The sequence below is a fragment of the Aphis gossypii genome, chromosome X, assembly GCF_020184175.1.
Source record: "Aphis gossypii isolate Hap1 chromosome X, ASM2018417v2, whole genome shotgun sequence".
Taxonomy (NCBI): domain Eukaryota; kingdom Metazoa; phylum Arthropoda; class Insecta; order Hemiptera; family Aphididae; genus Aphis; species Aphis gossypii.
Genome location: NC_065533.1, coordinates 30,719,983 through 30,732,349, shown reverse-complemented (window position 1 = coordinate 30,732,349; position 12,367 = coordinate 30,719,983). Strand labels below are relative to the sequence as shown.

The 12,367-nt window shown below is 27.7% G+C and overlaps 1 protein-coding gene across 1 annotated transcript; it reads left to right on the top strand.

The window, feature by feature from the left end:
• The first annotated feature begins 4,214 nt into the window (after positions 1-4,214).
• LOC114130586 (uncharacterized) lies at positions 4,215-10,989 on the top strand. The gene is made up of 3 exons (XM_027995589.2): positions 4,215-4,843; positions 8,457-8,970; positions 10,331-10,989. The coding sequence occupies exons 1-3, from the start codon at positions 4,332-4,334 to the stop codon at positions 10,916-10,918; spliced, it is 1,614 nt and encodes a 537-aa protein (XP_027851390.2). The 5' UTR covers positions 4,215-4,331; the 3' UTR covers positions 10,919-10,989.
• The last annotated feature ends 1,378 nt before the right edge of the window (positions 10,990-12,367 follow it).

Here is a 12,367-nt window from a genome sequence, read left to right as displayed (position 1 = left end):
TGTAATTATTTTAAAACAATGTGTGTGTGCGTGTGTGTATGTGTGTGGTTTTTTTGTGTCTGTAAAAACTTGATTTTTAAAAATGGGGGTGTTTCTGGTCTCTTATATTTTTTATAAGAATTTGAAGATTAAATTTCCAGGACATTAGACATTTACCTATAAAATAATTATTTATTCTCAATAATTTTTGATATTTTATTGTATTTAAAAAAAATAAATAAAATACATAAAAACTGCAGTAATAAATGCAATATTTTTGAGAAAAGTTGTTACAACCTTATCAACCTATACTGTAATAATAAAAGTACAATAAATGACTTAAATAGATATATTAAAAATCACATTATAACAAAATATACTAATTAGTTATTAATATAAGCTGGCAGACCCTCTCTGCAGAATTGTTTTTGTTTTCAATGATACATCATTGAATACAAATTTAAAACACATATGAAAGTAACCTGCTTGCCACTTGATATATAATGACGTATAGCAGAGCGGTACTCACTTGCTTATTTTTTTTAAATATAATTTATGCTTATAAAAATTAAATATGACGAATTGATATTTTCGATTTTCGACTGCTATTAAAACAACTGTTAAAGTAAGTAATACCTCGTGTTAAATTTTCAAGCTTATTAACTTGAAAGTTACTATTTTATTGGGGTAAATTGAAAAAATTAAAAATTAAATATTTTAAATTACTGAAAAGGTCCATCATATTGATCATATAATATATTTTTGATTTTAAAATTAGATGAATAAATTATAAATACATCTCTTTTTCATGTCGTGTTCATTTATAACCGCGGTTTTAATTTGATTTTCGGGCGGATCATTATTTTCAATTGTTTATATGGCGTATTGGTTATATTTGCAAATACTGTAGGTACCTACTTTGATTAATAATAACCATTTTAAGTTAGAATGAACCGAATAATTTTGTTCGGCGCTAAAATCACCTATTCCAACTATATTTATTTGTGGTTTACATCAATTCAATAAAGGTTTGTCATACACACGCACACGCACGAGATTAAATACGGGTACAATACGACATATTATAATATTGTATTATACAATGTAGTGCATGTACTTATACTATAACGTGTACGACCATAATCACGCTGTTCTACAGCAGGCATTACAATGCGAATATTATGATAAACCTGTTGACCTGCCGACGACGACGACGACGACACCACGTCGTCGGTTCCCGCGGGACGTTTCCCGCGTCAGACAATATACGCCATTTTGTCGCGATTCGTGTCATTGTGGTGATTTGTAAACAAGCTCATTGCAAAAATAACAAAATCAGCAGTGGGTCCTCGAGCGGTAGCGGCGGTGTGAAATCTTCCACACGGGACAGCTGTCGAGAAGAGACGGGCGTACCACCTACCGCCGCCGTACAATAAAGGCAAAAGAAATGCGCGACGAAATTCGTCGGACGAATATTCATATTGTGTCCTGGCCGTGTGCGCACAGGTGCGGGACCCATCGTTTATTATGTTTAATATAATAATAATGATATATACATATTTCTTTTTTTTTTTTTTGTGGCGATATTTCGCTACCTTAAAATTGTGCTCGTGTGTGAATTAGTGAGAAGGGGACTACGTCGGTATCCGCGTGTTGCGGTCCCTCCTGTATGTATATACACTATATAATAATAATAATAATAATAATGTATTATACTCGCCGTGTGCCGAACCAAAGGACGGTATTGTATTGTTGGCACTAGCCGCGGAAAAAAAAAACGTAAATTCGCACTTGAATTTATTATTATTATTATTATATCAACTTGACATCGCTGTGTAAAGGCTCATTCGTCCGTGTGAATATTATTACTACACATTATTATTATTATTATTATTATTATTATTATTATATAAATGCCATAACAACAACGATCTCCAGCATTCTTATCGTTAAACAATGTATATATAGTATTTATGGTACAACTATATGTCAAACGACGGATAAACGATTTCGGGTTTTCATAACATATTTTCATTCACTATATACATAAAACCATCTTCGGTCCAAACATTAGCGCATATAATATAAATATAATATAATACATATGTATACATTATATTATTAAAATGTGCGCGGCATACACAGTCTAAATGGCGAGATACCGTTATGGTCAAATACAAAAATTGTTATTTTGCCCTAAATCAGCTAAATATAATATTATAGACAATTAGATTATAGGTGAAAATGATTCCAAGTTTTACAACAAGAAGGTAGGGGACATAATGTGATGTAAGTAATTTATGTCTTGGTAACCTGCAAAATTGAATGTTGATGTTTATTTATAGTAATTAATCATCAACTTTATAAAGTTTAAATTGTTATATACATACCTGTTACACCTTATACACAACTAAAAGTTATTCGTTAAAAAGCTTAGAGAAATTACATGTTGTACAATATTATATAAAAGTTGAGTATGAGCATTATTGTTGATTAAATTTGTATCGAGTTTATATTTTTACCTATTGAAACTCTCAATAAATTATTTTATTTTACACAAGTATTGAATTAAGAATTAAGATGATATATTTTGAATAGTTTGTAAACCTAACAAGCCAGATGTCCTAAAAATAAGAACTATATTTTTCGTACTCAATTATGATATAAGTAAATAAGTTTTCCATAATGTCATAATGAGTTATTTATGACTTACGAGTAGATCAAATCTAAAAACACTTGAATATTAATACATTATTTAATAGGTATAGAATAAAATTAAAAGAGTCACTATATTTATTGATTTTTCATACTTAGTCTATAATTACGCTTCTTTAAAATCTTAAAAACATCAAGTTCTCGACTTCATTTTAACTCAAAAGTGATGTTGAGTAAAAACGAGGTGTATTTATTTACACATAGAAAATTTGTGTATTTTTAACTTATAAGTAATAGGAACATAATATACACCTAATGTCCTAATATACAAAATATAATATAATATACCTAATTACAATATTTATAAAAACAAAATGTATTTTTCAAATTTTACTTTAGAAAAATGTAGTTTAACTGATGATGAATAAACTGATATTGCCCCTAATAATTATACATTGATAACGATGTGTAAGTGTTGTAAATATGTATACCTAAATACAACTTAAGTACTGTACTACTAAATTATAATACAATTGTCTTAAAATTATTGATTGATATAATAATAATTATTTTTATTTAATATAACTGTGCTTAATGTATTAGTAGGTAATATTGAAACACGGTTACGGTGTAGTTGGTGTAGCTATAGTAGCTATACTATACGAGACATCAAATTAATTACTATTTGACATTCTTGCGATGTGTATATTATAATTTATAATGCACGTGCGAGTGTAATTTGATGATATACTGCAATAACTGTATTATTTAATATGGATAATGAAGAGGGTTCTTAATATATCAAATTATGTAATTGTAAAATGAATTGCTTTAATAGCAATATAAACATATTATTATAAAATAAACTTAGTAATATAGACTAACTTATAAATAATATAAATAATAAATATAACAAAAACATAGCAAAACTTTGAGTTTATAAATATAAAATATATGTATATAATATTTGTACCCTGCACCAAAGCTTGTACGAAAATGAAAAAAAATATTTTTACGAAGATGACGTAATATTAAATATCTAATATAAAACAATAGAACATGACTGTATTTTTAATTGTATTATTATTTAGATGAGACTAAATAGACTAGTAATGATGTAGATATATATTCATCGGGGCATATCTATACATCTATAGATGAAATAATGAATGAATTAGTATTAAGTTCTAGAAAAATGGATTTTGTATTATTACTTATGTTGTTTTATATGATCAAAAATAAATAATTATTAACATAAAAATGGTTTTATGTTAATGCATTGTTATAAATTGAATTTATATTTTAATGTAATTCTGCAGGGGATGTGGTACGGCGGAGCCGCCTACTTAAATATGTTAGGAAAATTAGCTGGACTCTCTCTATGAAAAATTCTTAAATACACCACTGTGACCTATATCACTAATAAATAAGAAAGCCCTAACTACTGCATTACTCACTTGTATATGTATTATGTATATTGTATAATATATTTATATATGTACTGTAGGAGTGTTAATTTGTCACTTTTTACTATTTTTATGATCAGCGAGGAAACGCTATGGCAACCATTTTCACCAGTTGTTACTCGCTATACCTAATTATGTACGTATTTAATTTTTAAACAATACGTTTATATTATAAGATGTAATAATATTTGGGCACGTTTCTATAAGTACGGTGCAGAACATACAAGTGAGATGGAGTTTCAGATGGATCGGGAATCGGAAATTCTCAGGAATCAGAAGGAATTTCAGAGATTTCGGAAAAATTTGTTTGAAGTGCATGAGAAACCCGGGAAAGCCATCGCGAAGAAATTCGAAAACTATATTGACGAGAACGAAAACGCAACGCCATCGGCTGAAGATACTTTTCTAGCGACTGCGAGCGCGTTATTGGAGACAAATGAAACCGCAGGAGATGCTGAAGTCACAACCGTCGCTATAAATGCAGAAGAGGCTACCGCGACCAAGGACGGCGATAGAGACTCTCAACGAGGCGCGGAGGATACCGCGTTACTGCCAGACATCGTTGAGGATAGTGTTGCTGCTGTCAGCGATCATCAACGCGAAACAGCCAAAGAAATTGTCATAGACGATGATGATGACGACGACGACGACGACGACGACGATGATGACTTTAACGATGCCCAAGATGACCAAGACGACTACAATGAAAATACATTAGAAGAGAAGAAACTGGAATGCGAGTCGTGAGGATTATTACACATTTTTATAAGAAATTTTCCGTAACCGTTATAATATTATGATATGATACTGATCCAGTATAATAGCGTGCTTCTTCAAATTTATGAAAGTTTCATCTGGGAGGTAAAAGCATATATTTTCTAAAAAAAATAAATCCAGACCATTTCCCTCTAGTGTATATTTTCATCAATTACACTGTCCTGCGATTATTTTGTTGTTTGTATAATAATACTGAATTCTTATAGATGTTGACACACTGAATTCAAATCTGTAATTAGTTTATCTCTAGCACGTCTAGTTTTATTACATCTTCGATAACAAAAATTACGTTTTCTGTCGAAATATAATAATATAATATAATATGCGTATCTTATCTTACTCAATTAAATAATTATCAAAATGATAAATTGTCACTCTCTTATTAATTTGAATAGAGGTACCTACACACACATATATAATTGAATATATAAAACTATAGTTTAACAAAATCATCTTAGTTTATTTTAATCAGTAATTTTTTATAAAAAATATAAATATTTAAAACAAAGTTCCTTAAACATTATTTTTATAACAATTTAAAAATATTTAATAAAAAAAAAACAGGGACAATATTTTGTTTTGTAAGTTTTTGAAAATGTCACTAAAATTTGCAAGTAATTTATAAATTATTCAATTTCAATTTTAATTTGAAATATTGACAAAGTTTTGCATTGTTAGTTTATATTGTTCACCGAATAATCTAAAAAATATAATTATAAGCACAATTTTTTTTTTTTTATTGATATTTTAAGTGAAAATTTGGATGAAATTAGATATTTAAAAAGAAAATGACAATTTTAGGTATTTTGTTATAATTTAAAAATATTATATTATTTTTATATTAGTGGGTACTTGAAATTTTTAATTTATATCAAATTTTAAAAACACTAAAGTTTTATTAAATGTAATGTTTTTAGCAAAAATTAATAATTTAACCTATTGTATTAAAATAAATTTCTTTAATATCATTAAAAATATACACTAGATAGACAGTCTCTGATCAGAATCATTTTTCTTATATGCAATGATTTAATCATTGAATTCAAATTGAATACATCCATTTGTCGTTGCAGTGTCAATGATAATAAGGTACATTAGGAACCTATTATGCAACAGAGCGGTTATCCAGTTTATTCTCATTTTTTCGACTATAGACAATTTTATAATTTCAATCACAGTAGACTACAGATTACTGACATGGTGTGTTAAATAATACTATGTACACATTGGGCCTCACCGATGTATAAATAATATTTAAATGAAAATAAAATTGACTTTAATTAACATTTTTTGTTATGAATTTTCGTTTTTCCATATCAAAATGATACTTTCAAGTTTCGCATTTATATAAAAAAAAGAAGAGTATATTTTTATTTAGTCTGTTCTTTATCTTAACATGAGTAAACTTGTATTATTACTTTTTTTATCGGCAAATAACATTTTTTTTTTACGGTTTTTAATATAAATCATTTAACAACGCTATTTATTTAACCGAAGCAGTTATTTCATACTTCGATTGTAATATTTTTGAAGATATTTATGAAAATAATGTCGAGAGAATAATAAACCATCAGTACGATGTCAAACACAGACTATTGGTCAATTTTTAAGGAACTGTAAATTTAAATTTACTAGGCAAAAGAAAAGGTGAAAAAATTGTATACTGTAAATTACCTAGTATTTAAAGTCATAATTATAAAATCCATAATCCATATAGTTCATAATAGAAAGAAATTATAAGGTAGGTACAAAACGTTTTAACCCTCTTTAATAAATTTAAATGATTTTTTTAATTCTTACTGTTACAATACATGTTTTTTGTCTAATATTCATAAATATATTGATACTATACAACACATAAAGAATTTATTTTTGTTAATTTAGTGATGGGCAGTACGAAGTTCTCTCGAATTCGTAGTAACTCTTATATTATTTGAAAAAAGTAGGTACTTGCATAAATACAATAAGAAGTTTATAGATATATTGTTTAATGTTTACACAAGAGGAACAACATTTTGAAGTTATATAATATGTTTATAATCGTTGTATAGAGTAAGTAGTCATGCGTATTGTATGGCTGTACAGTGCATCTATGTAACAGTTGAAATACATAGAATGTAAGAAAAAAAAATTAAATATCACTAAAGAAAATAAGAGAATTAAGTTTTAGTATGGCATTGGTAGCTGAATATAAACATATAGAATGAGAAAAATAGTTATACTTCTCCCAAATATAAAAAAAGAAGACAACATTTAAGTTTTACAATCACCAGCCTTTCAATAAAATATTTTTTTTATCATGAACTAAAAAATAAACTTGTCAACTCACGTATCCACCAACATGTATAGATTTACAAATTGGATATACATTTCAGTAAAACACAGGAAAAAAGACTACTCAATGCAAATACAAAGGATGATTGCTAGTGTAATCCGTGTTTACAGCGAAGTACAATTGTTTTGAAAAACATCATGGTTAATTTGTATAACTATAGGTTATTTAAATTTTTTATTTCATAATCTTTACATACTAACCTTTAATGTTTCATTTAAACTATTAATCATGTAATAATATAAGTATTTATAATTAGTAATAAATGAAAAGTAATTCAAAATTTAATGGTTATAGGTAATACACCAATAATTAATAGTATTGAATTTTTCCGGTGAGTACCAATGTATATTAATATGATTTATGATGCAAATTTTTCACATAAGAAAATTGCAAAAATGTTGATTCTTTTTCTAGTATATTTATATAATAAATAAAAAAAATGTGGTCAAATGGGTACCGATCTGCTGTAAGATAGGTCACTATTAATTAAGTGTTAAATTTGATTCCATTGATAGGTATCATTGTGTACGAAAAACGATCCTGAACAGAGATGATTTGTCAGCCTAGGATTATATAATTTCCAGTGGTTGGTGAAATTGTGAAAATGGTGGTTTATGTTTTAATGGTCTGAATACACCAAAATTTAAGTTTTTTTATAATTATTGTAAGCCAGACTTATAGAAAATCTTGTACTTAATTTGCATTTCTTAACTACTTATACAAACATTTTTATGAATTTTACCTACAAAATAATTTGCAAATATTCATTATTTTTGTCAATATTTGAACTTCAAATGTTAATAAAAAAAAAAAAAAATTGTGCCTATGTATTCTCATAATTTTTGAATCACTATAATACTAACTTATTAAAATTAGGCCATCAAAATTACCCCGTAAATGCACAATCGGTTTGTCTGTTTTGTTTTATTTTTGCAAATTACAGATTACTTATTGATGACTCATTGATTTAAATGAACTATTTATAGCTTTCGCGAGTTAGCAAACTTTTTGGTGTATTTTGAGAGTTATTAATTAGAAACGAAATTCGAAGAATTAAAAATACACACAAGTTTAAAAAAAACATATTATATTAACCTGTCACACGGCCCCATTTATAACGCTGTCGCAGCTCATTATTAGGTACACACCTACCCGCCGAACAGAGATAGAGTACCTACCCCTATACGGTACCGACAAATAACGAATGATGAACGTTTACCGACGTCGCGCCGCCGACGCGACAGTGTTTCAGACGATCTCTTCGAACACTTCGGGACGAACCTTCGGGCAACGCCGTCGTTCGACTACAGCCTGGACGGCAAAGATCCGTTCGCCGACCCCCGAATGATCGGGAAGTCGGAACTGACCGTGTACGAGGCGTTCGGGGCGGCGTGCGTGTTGGACATATGGGTCAACCGGATCGGCATGATGGACGCGATGGACGGGACGGGGACGCTGCGCGACTGGGACTGTGAGCAGCCCGACGTCGCCGCCGACGAGGAGCCGCCCAGCGATCACGCCGAGACGGCGTCGCACCGGGGAAAGGTCACCAAGTTCCTGGCGTTCGTGCAGGACACGCTCCGGCTGACCGTCGCGGAACTGTGGTCGAGCGGCACGTTCGACGAGCTGCGCCAGGTCAACGAGTCGATGTTGAACGCGGTGCTCGAGGAACGGCAACTGGTAGCGGATTTGGCGTACAATCGGAACGCGTTGAACGTTCTGCGGGTAACGATTAAGGAACGCAAGAAACATTACAACGTAATAATTATACGTATAAATTACTTAAATAAATTTACATTCCACACTCGGTTTGGTTTAAATCCAAACGAAAGTGCTTCTGACCCGTTAAACCATTTTGAATTGACGAGTAACGTGTTTTAAATTTAATACTATAACAACAAATTGAAAAAAAAAAAACCTTATATAAAATATTTTCTATAATTGATAACATTATTTTTTCTTAATGATATTATAATATGTAGGTACCTATCGTTCTTCTTTTTTCTTTTTTTTTTTTTTTTAATTTACCTCGTAAAAGTCTTTTACCTATACACCGCATACATTTAAATATCTATACATATCTACCCGTATAACCTTTATTTCTCCCACTAAAATACCTCCACTCGGACTCGGAAGTCTGGTTAGTAATAATTCCGTATTTCTTGTCGTTATTATTGTATCTTATATTGTTATAGATTACGTGTATTGTTCATGCATATTATTTGGCAGATAACTTAAATAAAAATCATGTTAAAAAATACTTATCTGAAATTTTCGAAATGTAGGTATGCAAAGAAGTTAATTTGTATCATAATTAAAAGTGATTAATTAAAATAAAGAAATGTGCATTAATCTTCAACAAATATAATACAATAGACCTACATTAATTTATGAAAATTATAGATAATATTAAAATATCGTTTTATATTTTGAACTGAGCAATGAATGTATTTATTTTACAACAATGTGTGTTATTTATTATTATTTTTACTGCCTATACCTTTTGATTGTTTAAAAATATAAGTGCCTAGTTAATTTAATTTAGTTTTGTTTAAAACCACATAATTTTTTTCTGAGCTATTAAGTTCAAGTGTTTACTATATTAGATATCCAAACATAAAATAACTATATAATAATATCAATGAAAAATTTTTGTTATTTTGATATTATTCAAAAAATATTAATTAGAAAACATTCCAGTATTACAAAAATAGTAATTTTAAAACACAATAACTTTTAAAAATATTTTAATTAATTTTAAATTTGTTTGCTCGATGAAAAAGTTTGTAAATGTAAAACAAGATTCCTTAACATTTTTTTCATTATAGTTCAAAAACCTTGAAAAATATATAACCACATTTTTTATGGACATTTAAATTTCAACTATTAATAAAATATTTAACTAAATTTGTAGTTACCTATATACCTACCTACAGATGATTTGAAACTATTTAGGGGTATTTCGATATTTATCGACATTACAAAGTGGGGAACGGAGGAACTTTATCATATACACGTGCCTTAAAGACAATTATCCTTTTCATTGTTTAAAACAATAAACATTTCTATAGTTTTATAATTTTAAGTTATACATTTTATTTCTCGGTATATATTTTAGACTGATAAATGGCGCATTCAATCGGAGATATATAATTTGGACAAACAGTTCAAGAAAACTATGAAATTAATAGATTTAGAAGCCGATTATATACAGGCGTGGGAAAATCAATGTTTGAACGAGAATGATGAGTTACTGAAAGAAGAAGCAAACCGTCTCCGTCAACCGATACAACACGATAGCACATCAATAGCGAGAAATATTATATTCCCCGAACTAATAGCATCTATAGGCCCCATTTTAGAAAAGTGGGAACGAATGTATGATGTACAAGTGGGTGCTATCGACGTAGATACGTTGACTTTAGAAAACGAAGAAGAAGAACTAAATGAATCGATACAAAAATTGCATGATATCATCAATTGGATGCAAGGCACAACAAATGAATTCGAAGAACGTAAACGTAAATACGAGGCGCGCATGAGGTACGAAGCTCTTATTAATAAAATGGCCACTAAAATACAAGCTTTCTGGAGAGGTACAATGGTTAGGAGATTTTTGGGTCCGTACAAATACCTAAGAAAATTATTCAAAAAAAGTAAACCAAAAAAAAGAAAATCCAAAAAAAATAAATTGAAAAAAAAATGATAAATCATATAGTAATAATAATTGTATTAAGTCAAATAAAAGGTAATAACTAGATTATCTTTTTTGTGTTAGATTATATAGTAATTAATAGTTATAGTAAGTTGTATAGAATATTACTTTCTTAACACCAGCTAGCTTTGAAGAAAACTACTTAAAAAGTACTTAACATTTTATACGTTTATGTTGTGTGGACAAACAATAATATTATATAACAAATAGAGATTGACATAAATTAATATTTTTAAACATATAGGATAATAAAAATCCAAAATTATTCAATTTGATTTATATATTATTTTCAAGGTTTATAGCATTAAAATATATTTGTTAATTTATTCCTTCACAACTTTTTACATGTAATATCTGGTAAGATATAAAAATATAAAATATAAATTATGTAATATTATTATATTATGTAACTTCGATTTTTAAATTTTTCTTGATTATAAATTATAATATTTTTACTCGTGTTAATTTAAATTAAAAAAATTAGTTTAACTATAAAAATATAAAATATTATCAATATTCGTAGACATATATTATAGACAATTTTTAATAGCTATAAATAGCTCAAATTTAGTTTAAATATATTTTAAAATTATTATTCCATAGCAGGTATAAAATGATAATTCGAGTGAAAGTAGAATTCTTCAAGTTTCTACGATTGATATTTTACAATATCTTAAAAACAAAAACTGTTTGAAAATTAATCATTATCAATATTAATATTAAAATTTAAAAATGTCACAGTTTTTTTTAAGTGTTAAAAGTTAAAATATTTTTACAAAATTAATCAAAATAACGAACATTTGTTAATTATATTGTAGTTTTAAATTTGTTACATATTAAACATAATCACCTAAATTTGACAATTTTAATCAAGATTTATAGAGTTGTAAAACTAGGTACCTAAATAAATTATGAACGATTTTTATACAGCTAAAATCTTAATGACATTAAATTATGTAACGTATAATTGTCTTCTAACGAATTTGATTGTCTTTAATTTAAACAAGTTATCACTTATACACAATAAGATTTTGAAAATACTTATATATAGACTATGATTTCATTTTAAGCTTTTAAATAATCCATTAATAATTATATATATATATTTTTATGTAATTGGTAATAAAAAAAGTTTATGCTTGAATAAAAATCTGAAAAATGTAATAGATTATCCTGCATAATTTGTTATTATAGTGGTTTAAAAATATCAACAATGCTTAAAGTTTGAAATTTTGAAACAATTCTTCGATCATGAAAATTTGAAAATTATTTTTATAATCAGAAATGGATACTACAATTATTACTAATTAGTAACTAATATCTAGTATAAAATATCATGTACAATTTTATTTTTGACCAACAACAGTTTAACCTGTATCATATATTAATATGATAGGAAAATAAATTACTTATAGTAATTTAAATTTTAAATGTATGGTA